The 19,427-nt window shown below is 46.0% G+C and overlaps 1 protein-coding gene across 4 annotated transcripts in view; it reads left to right on the forward strand.

Annotated features, from left to right (window-relative positions):
* The window catches only part of KSR2 (kinase suppressor of ras 2), a 485,310-nt gene that overhangs the window by 114,700 nt on the left and 351,183 nt on the right, over positions 1-19,427 (forward strand). For all 4 annotated transcript variants that reach the window (XM_070769588.1, XM_070769587.1, XM_070769585.1 and 1 more), the window contains 2 exons: positions 10,375-10,515; positions 14,258-14,408. In XM_070769588.1, the coding sequence (XP_070625689.1) occupies positions 14,300-14,408 (109 nt within the window). In that variant the 5' untranslated portion in view covers positions 10,375-10,515; positions 14,258-14,299. The remainder of the gene's footprint in view (positions 1-10,374; positions 10,516-14,257; positions 14,409-19,427) is intronic.

Below are 19,427 nucleotides of genomic sequence, written 5' to 3' on the forward strand. Positions count from 1 at the left end.
GCCCTGTCCAAGAGCCATTAACATGTCTTGTTTAGTCCCTCGGTCGTGTTCGACTCTTTGCGACCCCGTGGACTGCAGCACGCCAGGCTTCCCTATCCTTCGCTATCTCCTGGAGTTTGCTCAAAATCATGTCCATTGAGTTGATGATGCCATCCAACCATCTCATCCTCTGTTAAAATGTCTAAATGCTCTCAGTTTCTGTCCTTAACTGAAGGGGGCTGGCCTTCAGGGCCTTCCCATATTTGAATGGCCCTTCCTTAGGGCAGGGAGGGTGTAACTGATCTTGGATCCCACCCCTCTCCCAAGCTCCTTGTATTTAGAGAGTACCTGAAAAATCTTAAATGAATGAATGAGAAGGTTTACTTCTCTTAGGATAAACGTGGAACTCCCACTTGAACTGCCCTGGGATCTTGGAACACTGTTTTGTGAGAGGCTGTTCTCGTGATTTTTTCTTCCTTGGTGCCTGTGCTGAACCCCGGTTGCCCTTCTGCTCCTGCTCTCCTGTTCTCTGCCCCGTGACTGTGGTGATTGTGTGTGCCCGGCTGTCTCGTCTGCCCCACTGGGAGCCCCTTGAGGCCTGGACCTGTGCGGCCTGCTCTTTGGATTCCCGTGGATTCCTCCCCGGAGCTGCTGCTAAAGGCCTGCTGTGCAGCTGCGCCCACAGCCCTTAAAGGGCACTGCTGGCAGGGGTGCTGCACCCTGGCTTCTAGAAATGGTTTTCGGCCCTGGTTTTGTTGCCCAAGAAAGAACCTGGATGCTTAAGCTTGTCTGAGAAGCAACCAGCTTTCATTACGTAATTCAGACAGGAGATGGATGTTTCTCAAGCCTGCCTAACGCTCAGAATCCTCAGGGTGCTTGCATTTCTGTGGATTCCTAGGCCTTCTCTAGATTCCTTGTATCAGAATGTCTGGATCAGGGCATGGATCTGGAAGTTTGATTTTTAACACCTCCAGGTGATTTTTTATTGTTAGGAAATTAGGGAAAGAGGAAACTAACTTGTAAAATTACCTAGTGCCTTAGGAGGGCCACTTAAGCTCTATGGCTCTCAGTTTCCTCATCTGTAAGATGGGGATATGTGTGTGTGTTTATACACAAATAGAAATTTTATGTTTATTTATATATTATGTATATATTTAAAATTTTATTTAATTTGAAATGCCTAACACTGTGAATGACCCACATCTTTATTTTTGGCAACTATCTGATTTTCATGACATTTGTAGCTATTATTTAGATAACTTAGGCTTACAGACGGAGAAGGCAATGGCACCCCACTCCAGTACTCTTGCCTGGAAAATCCCACGGGCAGAGGAGCCTGGTAGGCTGCAGTCCATGGGGTCGCTAAGAGTCAAACACGACTGAGTGACTTCACTTTCACTTCCCACTTTCATGCATTGGAGAAGGAAATGGCAACCCACTCCAGTGTTCTTGCCTGGAGAATCCCAGGGGGAACCTGGCGGGCTGCCGTCTATGGGGTCGCACAGAGTTGGACACGACTGAAGTGACTTAGCAGCAGTAGCAGCAGCAGGCTTACAGAAAAATTACAAGATACACATGCACAGAAATGAGCAAATAAGTCTCATCTTTAATTACCCAGAGATGCAGGTGCTAACATTTTGGGGTATTACCTCCTTGTCTTCTGTTTGTGTCTGTACATGCATTTTATATTCAGAAAATGGGATTATACTGTTCCTGTTGTGTTATTGCTGTTGGCAAGTAGATCATAGCACTCTTTGTGTGTCATCAAGAAATAAGAGTTTGTTAGACTTGGGTTCAAATCTTGATTCATTCACTTAGTAGCTGAGTAACCTTGGGCCAGTAATTTAACCTTTCTGGGCCTTGATTTTCTCAGTTGTGGAGCTGGGCAGTGATCAAACCTGTGCTGCGATGCTGTCATGAGGATTAAATCAGTAATTCGTAAAAAAGCACTTATCATGGCATCTGGCTCAGAGGGAGCCCCTTTTAGCTGACAGCCTCAATTGTCCTGTACCACCCAGCCCAGGCCCTGGTGGAAAGAGCTGCTGAGCCCCAGGGCCCCTGTGTGGGAGGTGCTGTATCTTCTCTGCCCAGTCTGACCTCACACTGGGGACAGTTCACTGGGTTCTTCCCTGCTTAGACCAGCTGCTTCCCTGAAAGGTGATCTGTGTTCCTCTTTAACTCCGGGGCAAGCCCTGGACTTGTCTTCCAACCAGACTCTGCCCCACCATCTGCTTCCTACACTGTCTCTCTCCCTGCTTCTACTGAATCATAGTGGCGATGTTCCTTGCTTCTGGCTTCTGGGCAGGTATAGGTCCAGTCTCTGAGTGACCCTGGAAACACCTCTCCAGAATCCAAAGTAGTCAGGACACAGTGTGTGTGTGTGGTGGGGGGCTCAGCCTGTCTTCTGTACAGACATTATCTCCTGTGATGCCTCAGTAGGCATGTGAACAAAGGTGATATATGCCCATTCACAGATGAGAAAGTAGAGGCCCAGGAAACTGATATGACTTATCCAAGCCTCAGAACAGGAATTCAGAAATATACTTCTCCCAAAACAGCCAGTGGGTTTCCCAAGATGAGTGAGACCATTTCCCTGCCCTTGCGGGGTCAATGCCCAACTTTTGAACTTCCTGTTTGATGGGAAAGACCCATGAACAACTAACTCATAGTTTAGTATCCTGGCAAAGAGGGTGCTTTGGGATCATACCCTGGTTCCCTGACTTAAGTAACTTTGTGGATCCGTGCAAGTGATTTAACATTTTCACATTTTTGATGCTCAGTTTTCTCATTCAAAGAATGGGCTCAGAACATCCATCTCATAGTTAGCATTCTTGTGTGGATTAAAAATGAACATATTCAAAGCACTTATCTCACAGCACTGGACACACTGCTCGTATTCAGTGAATAGTGGTTACATTCAAGGCCATTAGTCCCGAAAACGCTTTATGGGAGCTGACAAAGACACCCTCAGCAGACATCTCAGAACTGCTTGCATCATGGGCTTTTGACCCTGGTATCAAAAAAATCTCTCATGCAAAAGATCAAAAAGAAAGAGGCAGATTAGTATGAACTAGCAGGGAGAGATCCTGGAGGCTTACTACCAAGTGAAAAAATGATATAATTGATGTGGGGAAAAAAAACACACAACAAACAATCCTAACATCAAACCACACTACAGAGTTTCTACATATATGTACACATGGAAAGTAGGGCTTCCCAGGTGGCTCAACAGTAAAGAATCTGCCTGCATGCAGAAGACACGGGTTCCATCCCTGGGTTGGGAAGATCCCCTGAGAAGGGCATAGCAACCCACTGCAGTATTCTTGCTGGGAGAATCCCATGGACAGAGGAGCCTAGTGGGCTACAGTCCGTGGGGTTGCAAAGAGTCGGACACGCCTGAAGCAACTGAGCACTAGCACACATGTGAATGTACATGGAAAGGATCTGGAATGATGGACACCGAACGAATCTCAATAGTTTCCCCCATTTTCTCCATGGAGAAGGAGGCCAGCATGAGAAGGGGTGGTCACAGGGAGCTTTGTCTTTGTCTGAAATGTTCTAGCTCCTCCTTTACGAGGAAAATATATAGATGTGTTTCTTAAATAATTAAAAGAAGATTATCCTTTCTGCAACACTGGGTCTTTGGAATCAGATTGGGTTTGAATCCCTGCCCTCTACTTAAGTTGTGTGACAGGGAGCAGATAACTTAATCTCTCTGGGCCTTGTTTCTTCATCTTTAAAGTGTAGCTCCTAACAGCACCTGCCTCCGGGGGATGCGGGGAAGCACTGACAGGATGCATGTAAGAGTACATGGAAGTACCCAATAATGCTACTTTTATTTTTATCAATGATGCCATTTTTATCAAATAGCAATGATGCTTATGGGCTTATAGGCCTCCCTTGTAGCTCAATCGGTAAAGAATCTGTCTGCAGTGCAAGGGACCCGGATTTGATCCCTGGTTTGGGAAGATCCCCTGGAGAAAGAAATGGCAGCCCACTCCAGTAACCCTGCCTGGAAAATCTCATGGACAGAGGAGCCTAGTGGGCTGCAGTCCATGGGGTCGCAGAGTTGGGCACAACTGAGCGACTAACACTTCAGTTCAGTTCAGTTCAGTCACTCAGTCGCGTCTGACTCTGCGACCCCATGAACCGCAGCACGCCAGGCCTTCCTGTCCATCACCAACTCCCGGAGTCCACCCAAACCCATGTCTATCGAGTCGGTGATGCCATCCAACCATCTCATCCTCTGTCGTCCCCTTCTGCTCCTGATGCTTATTTCACTTATTCTTCCAAATCTGCAAAGCGTTCCTTAATCCTTTAATGAAGGAATGAAGATTCCTGTGTCTTCATTACTCACCAATTATGATGTGAGGAAAACAGTAATAAAGTTTATAATACTGTATGTACAAATAAAATGCCAGGAAGGCATTGATAAAGACTTGCTGGAGAAGGTGACATCAGAGATGGGCTTTGGGGACAAAGTCAGATTTTCCTGAGTTGATGCGGTGGTGTATCAGTTAGCTATGGGTCTCACTAATGCTATCCAAACATTTTTTTCTATTGATAAGCAGGCAGTACATACACATTGTATTTTCTAATATTGCTACAGAGGAGCAAACAGGAAAAAAAAATAGGTCACTTGTAATCTTACTGCTGCTAATATTTTGTTATATATTTTCCCAAGGTTAGAAGAATTTTTTTAATGTTTTTATTTCTTTTTGGCTGTGCTGTTGCTTTGCGTGGGCTTTTCTGTAGTTGATGCCAGCGGGGGCTACTCTCTAGCTGCGGTGCTTGGGCTTCTCATTGCAGTGGCGTGGCTTCATGCAGAGCACAGGCTCTAGAGCGTGCAAGCTTCAGCATTTGCAGCACACGGACTCAGTGGTTCCAGCTCCCAGGCTCTAGCGCACTGGCTCAATAGCTGTGGCACACAGGCTTAGTGGCTGCGCGGCATGTGGAATCGTCCCAGATCAGGGATCGAACTTGTGTCCCCTGCATTGGCAGGTGGATTCTTTACCTCTGAGCCACCAGGGAAGCCCTCCCAAGGCTTTTTTTTTGTATGCATTTATACTCAAAAGCCTCTTGATGAAAGTGAAAGTGGAGAGTGAAAAAGTTGGCTTAAAGATTAAAGATCAACATTCAGAAAATGAAGATCATGGCATCCGGTCCCACCACTTCATGGGAAATAGATGGGGAAACAATGGAAACAGTGCCAGACTTTATTTTTCTGGGCTCCAAAATCACTACAGATGGTGACTGCAGCCATGAACTTAAAAGATGCTTACTCCTTGGAAGGAAAGTTGTGACCAACCTAGATAGCATATTCAAAAGCAGAGACATTACTTTGCCAACAAAGGTTCGTCTAGTCAAGGCTATGGTTTTTCCTATGGTCATGTATGGATGTGAGAGTTGGACTGTGAAGAAGGCTGAGTGCTGAAGAATTGATGGTTTTGAACTGTGGTGTTGGAGAAGACTCTTGAGAGTCCCTTGGACTGCAAGGAGATCCAACCAGTCCATTCTGAAGGAGATCAGCCCTGGGATTTCTTTGGAAGGACTGATGCTAAAGCTGAAACTCCAGTACTTTGGCCACCTCATGCGAAGAGTTGACTCATTGGAAAAGACTCTGATGCTGGGAGGGATTGGGGGCAGGAGGAGAAGGGGCCGACAGAGGATGAGATGGCTGGATGGCATCACTGACCTGATGGACGTGAGTCTCAGTGAACTCCGGGAGTTGGTGATGGACAGGGAGGCCTGGCTGCTGCGATTCATGGGGTCGCAAGGAGTTGGACACGACTGAGTGACTGATCTGATCTGATCTGATACCCATATAGTTTTATAAATCTTTTAATATATTATTTATACATTGCAGATGTTACACATACATATTTAATACATTATCTTAATGGTATGGCATTGTATGAATACGTTGTAATTTATTTACATAGACTTCTATCATTGAAGAGTTGGAAGGTTTCCAATCTTTCATGTCTATTATCCACTTGGAGCAAGACCTCATGAATACCCCTAATTATTTCTTCAGGATGAAACCCTAGTGCAGCATTGTCCATTAGAACTATAATGAGAGTGACAGATGTGAGCCAGACGTATAATTTAAAATCTTCTAGTAGCCACATTAATAAACAGATGAAACTCATTTTAATAATACATTTTATCTAACCCTGTGTATCCAAAATATCATTGAAACATGTGATCCATGTAGAAATATTAATGAAATATTTTATGTTATTTTTTTCCTATCAAGTCTTCGATAGTGTGTATTTTACACTTATAGCATACCTCAATTCAGACACTAAAATTTCAAGGTTAAAATAAAATGTGGCTCTATCATAACAATAAAATTATGTTTAACAGAAAAATACTGTACTTGACTTCCATTTTCAAATTTAAATTAAATTTAAAGTTCCATTCCTTAGTCACAGTAGCCATACCCCAGAGGTTCAGTTAGCTACATGTGGCCAGTGAAAGAACCGTTTTGGCCATTTTGAGACTGAAATTAAGTCAACCTCACTAACATCCACTTCTCCAAGTGTGAAACCAAAGCACAGTTGGGGATGGGGCCTGAATTTGGGATTTGAGAATCCACTGGCACATGTCAAGACCTGAAACAACAACATCAGCATGCCACACACAACAGCAAGGCGGGCCACACGATCTTGCAGTCCCACTCCCGGGCATGCATCCGGACGAACCTCTAACTAAAAAAGATACACACACCCCTGTGTTCATAGCTGCACTCTGTACAATGGCCAGAACATGGCAGCAACCTAAGCGTCCACTGACAGATGAACGGGTAAGGAAGATGTGGTACACGCATACGATGGGATATTGCTGGCTACAAAAAAGAATGAATAATGTCATTTGCAACAGCGTGGATGGACCTAGAGATGATCATACCAAGCGAAGTAAGTGAGAAAGGGGAAGACAAATACCATATGATACCACTTATATATGGAATCTAAAGTATGACAGAAGTGAACTTATCTACAAAACAGAAGCAGACATGGAGAACAGACTTGCGGTTTTGCCAAAGAGGGGAGGGTGGGGCAGGGAGGGGCGAACTGGGAGTGTGGGACTAGCACACGCAACTGTTATATATAGAAACAGAAAACCAACAGTGTCCTATAGTAGGACACAGGGACATGCCAAACTACTCAGTACCCTGTAATACACTGTAATGGAAAAGAATGGAAAAAAGAACATATACATATGTGTGCGTGTGTGTATATGTAGCCTGGGTGCATGCATGCTCAGTTGCTAAGTCATGACTCTCTGCGACCCCATGGACTGTAGCCCGCCAGGCTCCTCTGTCCATGGGATTCTCCAGGCAAGAATACTGGAGTGGGTTGCCATCTCCTCCTCCAGGGGATCTTCCCAGACCCAGGGATCGAACCCGTGTCTTCTGCATTGGCAGGCAGATTCTTTAGCTCTGAATCATCAGGGAAGCTCCATGAATACACGTCTTAAGGGAATTACTTTGCTGTACAGGAGAAATGAACACAACGTGGAAAATCAAGTATACTTCAATTTCAAAAACAGCAGCAACAACAAAGCAGGCAGCAGAACTAGGGTGAGAAGGCAGCCCCGCAGGGGTCAGGGTTCCCTAGGGCAGCGCCCACGCAAGGCAGTAGCCTGGTGGAGTTGGGGAATTAACTAAATTCAGCAGATGGAGCCAAGAAATATATTGGGGACTGTTTCTCCTCACTCTCTGAGAAGAGTGATACAAATGTGGGGAGGGGAAACGCTAGAGGAAGCCCCGTGGTGTTGACTGGGATTAGAGGCGTCAGTCAGCTACACATAGAGATAGCAAAATCAATACAAGTGCAGATTTATGATATTTATGTGTCTACATATTCATACGTGCATTGCACATACCTGTGGTGCCTAGGCTGTCTACGGAGGGGACTGGAAATGTCAATGATCTCACCAAGTACCCACACCTTGGTTTCTGAATACCACGAGGAACCAAGCAAGACTCTGGAGAAATGACTGATTCCAGGGTTGGGGCAGGAAAAGAAGATGATGAACCTGGAAAACTTTGTTGTGCCAGAAAGTAAGGAAGTATTCCAGGAAACGTGGGGATGTGTCAGAGTGTTTTTTTTTTTTTTTATTCTGTGTGGTTTTCCGTACCCGTGTAAAGATAACTGTTAAACCAGTCATAGAATAAAACAAAAGACAGACAGGAATGTTCTATAGATGTCTCAGCTGAGAGCCTGGCTCTGAGTTCTCAGTAGGTCAGACCCTATTCATTCAGAAATAAGTTAGAGAAGAAAAACATCCTTTTGGACATTTTCTATTTTAACACTCGAAACTGAGATTCCAAATGACAGGTATTCTAGGTACATTGGCTTATTAATGTGATTATGGTGCCTGTTATTGCAATGGAATGTGGGCTTGTCAAGAATGGCAACTTTCTCTTTGTTAGTAAGGTGAATAAAATTAATGTTAGCTTAAAAAACACTTTTCTGATTTCTTCCAATGCGCTTCAGTGTCAGGCGGCAGGAATGCCCTGGCAGCTCCTGGTGTCTCTGGCACCCTCCTGACAGTTCTAGAGGAGAGTGAGGGCTGTCTTCTGAGTGCTTGTGAAGGGAGCCTGGGGAGGCTTTTCCGTGGCCCAGCACAGCTCGCTTGTTATCCCTGATCCCAGTGCTCTGGCCAGGCCTGGGTCACCAGCCTGCCCTGCAGCCCAGGTGTGGTGGGTGGGTGAGGCCAGCCTCCTCTCACCCATGTGAACTGGGAGCCAAAGAAGGAAGGTTCCCCCCAAAAGAGACTCAAACGGTCTTTACCAAAAGAGGGGCAGTGCTCACCAGCTGAACAGAAACACACGCCCACTCCTGTTATTCCTTGCTCCAAATTATGTGATCCTAGAATTCCAGGGGGCTTCTCTGGTGGCTCAGTGGTAAAGAATCCACCTGCCAATGTAGGAGATGTGGGTTCGATCTCTGGGTCCAGAAGATCCCCTGGAGAAGGAAATGGCAACCTACTCTAGTATTCTTGCCTGGAGAATTCCATGGACAGCAGAGTCTGGCGGGCTACAGTCCATAGGATCACAAAGAGTCGGACACGACTTGGTGACTAAACAACAACAGAATTCCAGGACTGTCTTCTTGATAAATATTCGTTGACAGGTGCTTTGAAATGTCAAAGGCATTTATATACCTAAAGATTTTTTTTTTCATTGAATTATCTTTATTAAATAGATTTTATATCACAAAGATGATAATATACTTTGGGTAACTATTGAAACAAAGCAAAAATATATAGAGAAATGCAAAGCCATTTTTTGTCACCCCATCTATAGGACCTCCCCATCTCAACTTAGCAGGCTGGGGGGTGTGTCTTGCACACTTTATTCTCTGCTCATACATGCCTATTGCCTTTCTTTTGTTAATGTTGTTAGATTTTACAAAATAGGCAGTAAAAAAACTTGCCTTTTTCAAGTCATGGCATCCCTCTAGAAGCATGAGTTCAGGTCCATCTCATTTTATTTTTAAAATTTATTTTTTTGGTTGCACCGAGGGGCATGCAGGATTTTAGTTCCCCAACCAGGGATGGAACCCGGGTCCCTCTACAGTGGAATCATGGAGTCTTAACCACTGAACCACCAGGGAAGTACCGGGGTCCATCTCATTTTAAAAGTATTTGTTAATTTGTGAATATCTGCATGTGTCTTAAGATTGAAATAATACACAGCGAGTTAAACAAAGGTTCCTCTCACGTCTGCTACCCACCCTCCCTCTTCCCTTCCCTGGAAGATTAGAGATCCTTCCAGAGACTGTCTGCATTTACAAAGATCTACACATGTAAAATTTCCCACACGAATGAGAGAGTATTTTTTTTTTTAATTTATCAGCGCATCTTGTCTCAGTACAATAGCACGCTTCCTTGCTTTATTCTAGAGCTGCATGGAGCTCCTTGTGGGCCTGTATCCTCATTTATGAAGAGTATCCTACATATGGCCCCTTGGCGTGTTTGTAATCTTTCACCATTGCAAACAGATGTGTAGGAAATATCCTTTTCCAGTCATTTGCCATAGGATGGGGGGGGTCTGAGAGAGAAGTTCCTAGAAGTGCAACTGTGAAGGTCAAAGGAGACCTTTGTGCAGTGGAGACATGGATGGATACAGCCCAAGTCCCACATCCCCACTAACGCTGGAACTTTACACGCCTCGCTCCCTGGCAAAATATTGGAACCTGCCTGTGTGCCCATCTTCGCCAACACAGTTGGGTCATGAGTGGAAACTGGGTCTCACTGCAGTTGAATGGGTCTTTAAAATAGAGTTGGATGGAGTTGGGGTGGGAGGGAACGCTGGGGAGGTACTTGCCTGTCCTCCTGTGGCAATACTGAGACGTGTCCTCTGTTCTCTGTGTCTCTCTGCAGAGCAAGCTGGTGAAGTACTTCAGCCGGCAGCTGTCCTGCAAAAAGAAGGTCGCCCTGCAGGAACGCAACGCTGAGCTGGACGGCTTCCCCCAGCTCCGGCACTGGTTCCGGATCGTCGATGTACGGAAAGAAGTCCTTGAGGTGACCGGAGGCGACCCCTGCCCCATGCCCCTTACCGGCTGGTAGCCAGCCCCCTCAGGCAGTGGGGTTTTGGCTGTGTCTGGCACATAGTAGGACTTGAATATGTGTGGGATGAAAATACAGAGCATCTCTGATGCTCTGAATGAATGAAGTCAGTAAGAGGGTGTTCCTAGGGACTTCCTTGGTGGTTCAGTGGTTAGGGATCCATGCTTCCACAGCAGAGGGCACAGGTTCGATCCCTGGTCAGGAAACTAAGCGCCCACGTGCCACACAGTGTACCCAAAAAAAGAAAGGGTGTGGTTCTAGAGTCAGGTAGACCCTCTTTCAACTCTGCCACTTAAGGACTCGCTTGGTGACTTGGGTCAAATCATTTTACCTCTTAGATTGGTGCTGTCCAGCAGAATGTTCCACTATGATGGAAATATTTCAAATCCATGCTGCCTGATGCAGTGGCCACCAGCCAGATTTAAGCTCCTGAGCACTGGAACTGTGCTCAGTGCACGTGACAGGAACTGAATTTTTAATTGTATTTAATGTTCATTAATGAGGCCAGTGGCCACTGTACCAGGCAGCACGGTCTTAAGACATTAGTTTTCTCTTCTGTTAAATGGGGTAATGATTGTCTCCTCTTCTTAAGTAGCTGGTGTGATAAAATGAGATAATCTGTGTAAACTGTTCAGACCATAGTCTGAGACCTAATTGTACCCAGGAAATGTCAACTTACTATTATTATTATTATTATTGCCATTGCTGTTGTTGAAAACTTAGGAAGTAATGGGTTTTCCAGTGACAAAACCAAAACACCGGTTGTCTTATGTCCACCCTCCAGGGTGGGCCACATCCTTAAGGTTTCAAGGGTGGTGAGATTTCCTTACCCTCCGGGATCTTGGGTCCCCACTGTTATCACTGACTGCGTGGAACCTTTCTACATTCATTGAATCTTCAGGGCCAGGCATAGTGTTGAGGGCTTTACATGCAGGATCTCAGCTCTGGAGAGTGTTCAGACCCTCACGATGACCTTTGAGGTTGGTCTGACGGTTACCCCATTGTCCAGAGCAAGGAACTGAGGCTGGGAGATGGAGGGACTTGCCCTGCTAGTGAGTGGGAGGGGCTAGCAGGAAAAGCCAGCTCAGACAGACTCCAGAGGGTGAGGTGGGAAGCACGGTGCTTTCTCCTTGTTTTCCTGATGTGGGGGCCTTTCTGGGCTGGGGAGAGGGGGTGCTGGGTGTGCCCCTTGCCTGCAGGGCCAAGTGCCCTTTCTCAAGGCACTCCCTGCTTTCTTCTCGGAGAGGCCTGAAACATCCTCTTCTGCCTTTTGTCTTTTTTAGACCTCGTCCTCAATGTAATCTTGCCTGAACCCACCGCATCTAACAGTCCTGAACTGGGGACGCAGGACCCTCCCACGTTTCCCCGTCCCCTCCATCCCCCCGACCCCATCTTGCGCCTGCGAACCAGATGGCATATGCGTCCGTGTTTCTTGGTGTTGTTCCCAGGATGGTGGTTTCTTGTGAATATCCTTCAAATGAAAGGTCTCATAAAAGTTCAAGCAGTACATTTTATTTGCTTGACCCTGTATAACTTTTCAGAGGCTTTTGGGACCATTTATCAAGTGAGGCGAGTAAGACGGAGACTAATCTTCAGGGGTTGAAAACTAGAGGCCCTCTGTCTTATCTTGTATCTGATGCACAGATATTTTTGTCTGAAAAATTATTTTTGAGCCCATATGTAAAAGTTGAAAGAGTTTGCATTAAAAACCCAGGTCTTCGACTTCTCTTGAAAAATCGGAATTGCTGACACACAGAACTGTATTTGTCTGGTGTCAGTCTGCCCCTTAGGAAACCTCAGGCGAGTTTGCAGCTTTGCTCATTTACATTTACCTGGGCTGCAGGTGCTTGAGCTCAGGCTCTCACCTTAGTTTTTTGGAATAAACGAAGTCCAAGGCCATCCACCAGGCGGTGTGGACAGAGCTGGGTTTCCAGCTCTCTCTCTGCAACTCCCGCATATGTCCACAAGAGGGCCACCTTCTGCGGAGGAACAGGCACTTTACAGAAAGCTCCCAGGAGAGACGGCCTGGGTTCAAACTTACTCACCGTGTGACCCTGGGTAGTGGTCTAACTTTTCTGAATTCTAGTCTCCTATGTACAGACTGGTGATGATGGTAGAAGTACCTGCTTTATGTGGTCTTTGTGACCTTGAAAGAAAATCCACGAAAAGCACTTAAAGTGCTGTTACATCTATTTCATTTATTATTATTATATCCAACAGAAATGCTTCTCCTCTTTTGGCTCAAGCATGTTAACGCCTTCTGCATTTTTTTTCTGTCATTTTTCCTTTTGTGATGTGTGGATGTGAGCTATAAACCTTAGTGTAAATTGAGTATTTTGGAGGATACATAATAAGATTAAAACACGCAAGTGACTCTTGCAGCAAAGTGGAGAATTCTTTTATGTTGTGAATCATCCCTTCTAAATGTATCTCGTTTTACATCAGTAATTCCAGATCCTGGTCCATCACTTTTCTTAAAGTGGCGCTACCCCTGTAACAGTCCCTATTTAAGAAAGCTCCTATGTGACTCATTACTGTTCTCTCCACCCCTGACCTAGTGAGTTGGAAAGGCACTGACTGGGTTTCACCTTTTGCCTGGCAGCTTTTTTTTCTTTAAATAGAATTTTTTGTGCCGATGCGGTTTTCATCTTTCTGTTGTAATACATAGATATGGCCACAAGAGGGCAGAACTACTCCACGGTAGTGCTTCAGAATCGCCATCCTTTGATATCTAAAACTCTTTTTTTTAAATAAAAATAATACGTAAAAACATTGGTTATCATTAAGTGCTATAATGTGAAGTCTAGTTTTTGTGAATACATAAACATAGAAATTGACAAATTTCGAGGTGTGTCCGCTCTGTATAGAGACACACGGTTTGGGGGAGGGGAGTGGTTGCTGACAGTGGTGAAGGGACATCTGACCCACACATTTATATTCGGGAATCTTCCATTTCTTTTCCCAGCCCATGTCTTCAGAGGTGTCCTTTCCCCCCACTCCATGCAATGCTCCACTTTGTCTTAGGTTGCAAAATCATGCCTCTAGTCGGGCTCAGACACAAACCCTGTTTCACTGACAGCACTGAACCACCCACAGGGTTCCAGCCCCCATTTCCCCTTAGGGCTCCTGAACCCCCAATCTGAACCCTAGAATGTGTGTGGCTTGGAAAAAAAGAAGCAGGGAATGGAGACCAGCCATCAGGAGACTGGGGCTGTCCGGTTTGCTCTGCTCTGAGGTTACCCTGGATTTGTAGCAAGTCAGTGCAGTCCAAGCTGGGCAGGAGGCATGGAGAACCCTCCAAGATGAGTAGACTGGAGCCTTGCCCATAAGGAGTTTAGGAGCTACATGGGAAGACAGACAGATAATTAACGGCCACCATTTACAGAGCTCTCTAACGGTGTGGATACATAGCATATGAGCATATGTGCTACCTTACAAAGCTCGTGAGCTTAAGATTCCCATTTTACGGGTGAGCAAAGTGAGGCTCAGAGAGGTTAAGTTATTTGCCCAGGGTCATCTAGCTACCGAGTGGCAAGGCTGAGATTTAGATCCAGGCCTGTCTGACTCCAAGACAGCAATCCCAAGCAGACGTCCACCCAGAGCCTGGCGTTCCGCTAGGTACCACTAGAGGGCGGCATGGAGGCCTCCTCTCAGGGCGCTTCGGGTCTGTTACCCTTCTGTCTTTTCCCTCCTCTAGGAGATCACCCCGGGCCAGCTGAGTCTGGAGGACCTCTTGGAGATGACAGATGAGCAGGTGTGTGAGACCGTGGAGAAATACGGGGCCAACCGGGAGGAGTGTGCCCGCCTCAATGCCTCCCTCTCCTGCCTCCGGAACGTCCATATGTCAGGTGAGCAGACCCATGGGGATGGACGCTGGTCCCCAATGTGCGCCGGCGTTCCCTCGGGTTCCTGTTCCCGCACCTGCAGGCCGGGTTGAGGCGGAGTCGGTTCTGGATGCTGTGTGCCGCTCATGAGCAGAGGAAAGGGGCCTGGGGTTCGGAGCCAGAAGTGGTCAGGGCAGCTGCTCTTGCCCACTCTTCTGAGGTCGTACGGCATTTGGTTCTGGATAATTAAGGTCCAGATACGGAAATTGGACGTGTGTGAAAGTCGAGGGGTCTTTTTACTTTAGACATTATGACGTGCCTTTGTATTTAGGCTCAGCACCTAACTTATTTTCTTACATAAATAATATAAATTCATTGAAAATAAGTTGAAAAAAATAGATAAAATAACAGCCCCAAGTCCCCACCCTCTACTGTTACCGTTTTGGTATGGTTTTTGGTGTGATTCTTCCTGACAAATGGGTATGGATGCAGTGTCTTTAAATGGTCAGTGATAAAACCATAAAACTAGGGCTAGCCATACATATGACTTTGAAACCTACTCTTTTCACCCAGCAAAATAAGCTCTCACTTGTTTTATCAGTTTGAGGTCCAAATATATTGTCATCTTCCTTTGCTATTTCTCATTAATTGCTCAAATCTCTGTTTGCCCTGATTAACAAGACACCAAAAATCGTCCTGACTGAGACTTCCGGCTTTCCTCTAGTCTCATGATTTTCCCACAATTTCCGGGGCCTTTTCAGTCCTAAGAGATCAGCTCTGCAAACATCAACCAAAGAAAAGCATTATTGGTCCACCTGCGCTGTTGTTTCAGTTCCTGCCACAAGGGGTCACTGCTGGGCACTAGTCTGGCACAGTCAGGTGGATGTTCATAGGTGCCCTCGATGGATTCAACATGCAACATTTAACGAGTATTTATGGAATGACTATACGTGCCAGCATGGCTCGGTATATGGAAGTGGGCAGAATAGAACATATTTGAAACAGGTCATTGGGCCAGCTCCCCCACAGATGCCTTTTTGTGTTCTTTCTTGCTAGTGGATTCTAACGATGGCTACAGTCATCATCAGGTAGCCCTGAGTTGGAGGCTGTCTTGCCTTGAAGGATATTTGGTGGCATTCCTGGCCTCTGTCCACTAGACACCAATAACACCCCCTGTCACGACAAACAGAAACCTCTCTAGATGTTTCTAAATGTTCCAGGGAGGGTGCACAATTATCCCTGGTTGACTAACTATAAAGGTCATGTTATTCTTCACTCTAGCACAATGCTATTGACTCACCTAATATTTGCATAGTTAAGAAAGGCACTCAGCGCAGACAAAACCTGCTTCAAGGTGACTTCTCTCCCCCTGCTGTGAGAAGCAGCTGGCAGTTTTCTCACCCTTAAAAAATTGCACCTAATTGCAGCATTATATCACAAACATCTTCCTCTGTCAATAATGCATTTGCTGCTCATTTTTAATGCCTGAATTCTGCCACCGTTCATTTCACCCACCTCCTAGTTCTAGAAATGTATGTTGTGTCTGTTTTTTTCTCCTAGATAAGCATTGCTGCAGTGAACAGTTTTGAGTGTTAACTTTAGGTACATCCTTGGTGATCCCTGTAGTGTGAATTCATACGAGTGGGGCTCCAGCAAAGTATGTACATATTTTAAAACTTCTGGTGAACCTTGCCACATGACCTCCCCAAAATTTGTGCCAATTTTTGCTTCTCTCCCACCCCTGCCCCCCTACAATGTATGAGAGTGAGCATTTGAGGTTAGGTTCTTAATTGTTTTTCAGAGTTAATATTTTCTCTTCAGAACTGTGCTGCTGAGTTTGAAAAGGTCCTTATAAGTGAGCTGGACCCCAGTTTCTCCTGAGAAAGGGGTTTATGTCACTTTGCCATGGGCTGGACCATCACCCTCTGTTACATCCTGGCTGGCTGAGACTTGAGAAGGCCTCTAATCTGGTGTTTTCCAAAATTTTTTGATCAAGATGCACAGGAACAAATATGACTTATGTTGCAACCCTTTACGCAAATACACAAAGACACACGTACACATTCACATACACAAGTAAACGGAGTTTCATGAAATAGTACTCATTCGTGCATGGTACTGTGCATGGTATTTTACACGCTCTTTTCTGGTGTATTCCATATCATTTACTGAATGCTGGTGATGACCCACCACTTTGATCTCACACCCCACTTTGGACTTTAAGCCACAGTTCGAAAAAATATTGATCTTATTGATCCTCCTGCCTCCACCAACCCTTCCCAGGCAGCTAAGGTTCCTTCAACGATGCCCTACCTCTGATGCCACCCTTTGAGCCACTGGGTCCTCTAAGGGCTGTGCTCATGCCCAGATTCTTCCAGCACCAAGGTCAGCCTGGGGAGAACCTCAGTGCAGTAAAGCGCTGTCCACTCAGCTCTGAGTCTCTCTCTCTCTTGCTGCACCTTGTGGCACGTGGGATCTTAGTTACGCCACCAAGGATGGAACCCATGCCTGCTGCATTGGAAGGCAGAGTCTTAACCCCCGGAGCGCTGAGGAAGTCCCTGAGTCTCCTTAATATCAGTATTATACTTTACTTCTGCCCTTCGTCGATGTTATGGTGCCACCTTTCACATTTTAATTTAAACTTTTTTAAAGAGTGTTTTTTTCCTAAATGGATGCCTCTCTTCCTTAGTAGACTTAAAGCTGCGAGAGAACAGGGGTCGTACCTGTTTTTGTTCACCATTTTATTCCTAGCTATATAGCTAGCCCGTAGGAGGGACTCAGTAAATATCTCAATACACCTTCCACCCTCATGTAGCACAGGAAAACTCCCCAGTACCTGCACATACAGGCTCTCTTATAGATGCCAGTCTCCTCAGATTCCCGCTCTCTTCTGGAGGCCCACTGTTCACATTCCCACCCCCCCCCCCAAGTCCTGCTGCTGCTGCTGCTGCTGCTGCTAAGTCTCTTCAGTTGTGTCCGACTCTGTGCGACACCATAGACGGCAGCCCACCAGGCTCCCCCGTCCCTGGGATTCTCCAGGCAAGAACACTAAATACCCAATTCATCTATTAGTTACTTAGGGTTTCCTAGATCAGACATGGATTTCCCATCTCGAAACCCACTCCTCTGGCTAGAATTCCATTCCCCTTTGTCCTCCTGATGAATCCCTGCTTATCCTCACAGCCAGCTCCTGCCTCTAAGCTTCCGCACCTTATTGAATGAATGGATGACTGAATACTTCTACCACCGGCTGACCATGTCTAACAGTGACTTCCAGTATCCTTGACTCACGCCCTCATCTGACCGTTGCCTCTCTGAAGCAGATGCGGCTGGCTGCGTGCCCTTCACCCCTCTGTTGCTGGCAGCTGGCCCGGTTACCTGCCTGTGGTGAAGGAAGTTTGGGAAGACCACCTGATGTGCTTGCTACTCATCTCCACCAGGGGGAAGCAGTGAGCCACCCTTCAACAATCCTTGCTTTACGTTCTCTTCTCTCAGAAATTACCATTGATTCCTTGAGGCTTCAAACTCTCTGGGGAGCTGGATGGTTCCTGCCATTTCCCCCGCCCTTCACCTTAACCAAAAATGTATCCAAAACTAAAGGAAAACACGCACACACACACACACACACAAACACACGTGAGTCTTTCCCACCAGATTCTTGTTTCTTGAGGGTCGTCATCTTTGGTATCCCGACGTCTCAGCCAGAAAGCTGGAGCCTCCAACAGTCAGTGAAGTCAGATATTTAAAATTCTGGTGTGTAGTGGGGACTCAATGTGTGTTTGTTGAGTGACTGAAGGAATAAAAGTTGTGTTGAGAAACCCATCTGGAAACCAAGCTTGTCGAGACAAGGGAGCTTTCTGTCTGACCAGGAATGAGTGTAATCTCTGCCTCTGTCTCAGAGCATAGGGGCAGCTTGATTTTAGGGTTGTTAACTCTAATCTTAGTTTTCCCCTTGGGTTCTGGGGCTCTTCTTATTTCCGGGTTCCCAAGGAACCCCAAAGATAGGAAAGCTTAACCCTTTGATCTTTTCTCACAGTTCGTTAGATCAGCTTTTGTCTGACACCAAAGAATACTCAATCCTCCCTTCAACAAGCTCCAAGAACCCCGGAGCCAGGGTGTCTTAACCTTTCCTTATCATATCAGCTGTGACCTGAAACCAGAAAGCATTCATTTGCTCATTTAACAGAATTTATCAATGCTTCAAGTATGCCAGGCACCCTCTGAAAACACGTGCTTAGATATATGTGTTCGTGGAGTTTACATTCTAGTGGGGGGAGACAGGCAATAAATTATATCATAATAAGCATGTATATATTGGAGAAGGCAATGGCAACCCACTCCAGTACTCTTGCCTGGAAAATCCCATGGTTGGAGGAGCCTGGTAGGCTGCAGTCCATGGGGTCACTAAGAGTCGGACACGACTAAGTGACTTCACTTTTACTTTTCACTTTCATGCATTGGAGAAGGAAATGTCAACCCACTCCAGTGTTCTTGCCTGGAGAATCCCAGGGACCGGGGAGCCTGGTGGGCTGCCGTCTATGGGGTCGCACAGAGTCGGACACGACTGAAGCGACTTAGCAGCAGCAGCAGCAAGCATGTATATTATAAAGTGTGTTAGACTAAGAGCTGTGGAGAAAATGAAAAGTTGAGCTGGTGAAGGCGGAGCAGTAGTGTCCTCTGGGAACAGGGGACAGCTGTCATATTAAAAAGAGTGATCAGGCAGGCCTCCCTTCCCTTCAGTGTTTTCCTTTCCAGTGTCTCCTCAGTCCTCAGTCGTCTGCTTGGAGTATGGAATCTGGCATCAGACAGACCTGTCAGCTGGGTGACTTTGAGTTCGGTACCTCCTGATTCTGAGCTTAGTTTCGTAAGTAGAGTGAAGATGACGATCATTTCCACCCCACTGATTGTTTGGGTGGATTACAGGAAATGATCAGGCAGGGCACAGTTCCTGGTCTGGGTTAAGTACATTGTTGCTTTTACTGTTATTATTGTAGTAATTATCACCATCCTACACCCACCATCACCACCATTCCTGCTTCAGTT

The sequence above is a fragment of the Bos indicus genome, chromosome 17, assembly GCF_029378745.1.
Source record: "Bos indicus isolate NIAB-ARS_2022 breed Sahiwal x Tharparkar chromosome 17, NIAB-ARS_B.indTharparkar_mat_pri_1.0, whole genome shotgun sequence".
NCBI lineage: Eukaryota > Metazoa > Chordata > Mammalia > Artiodactyla > Bovidae > Bos > Bos indicus.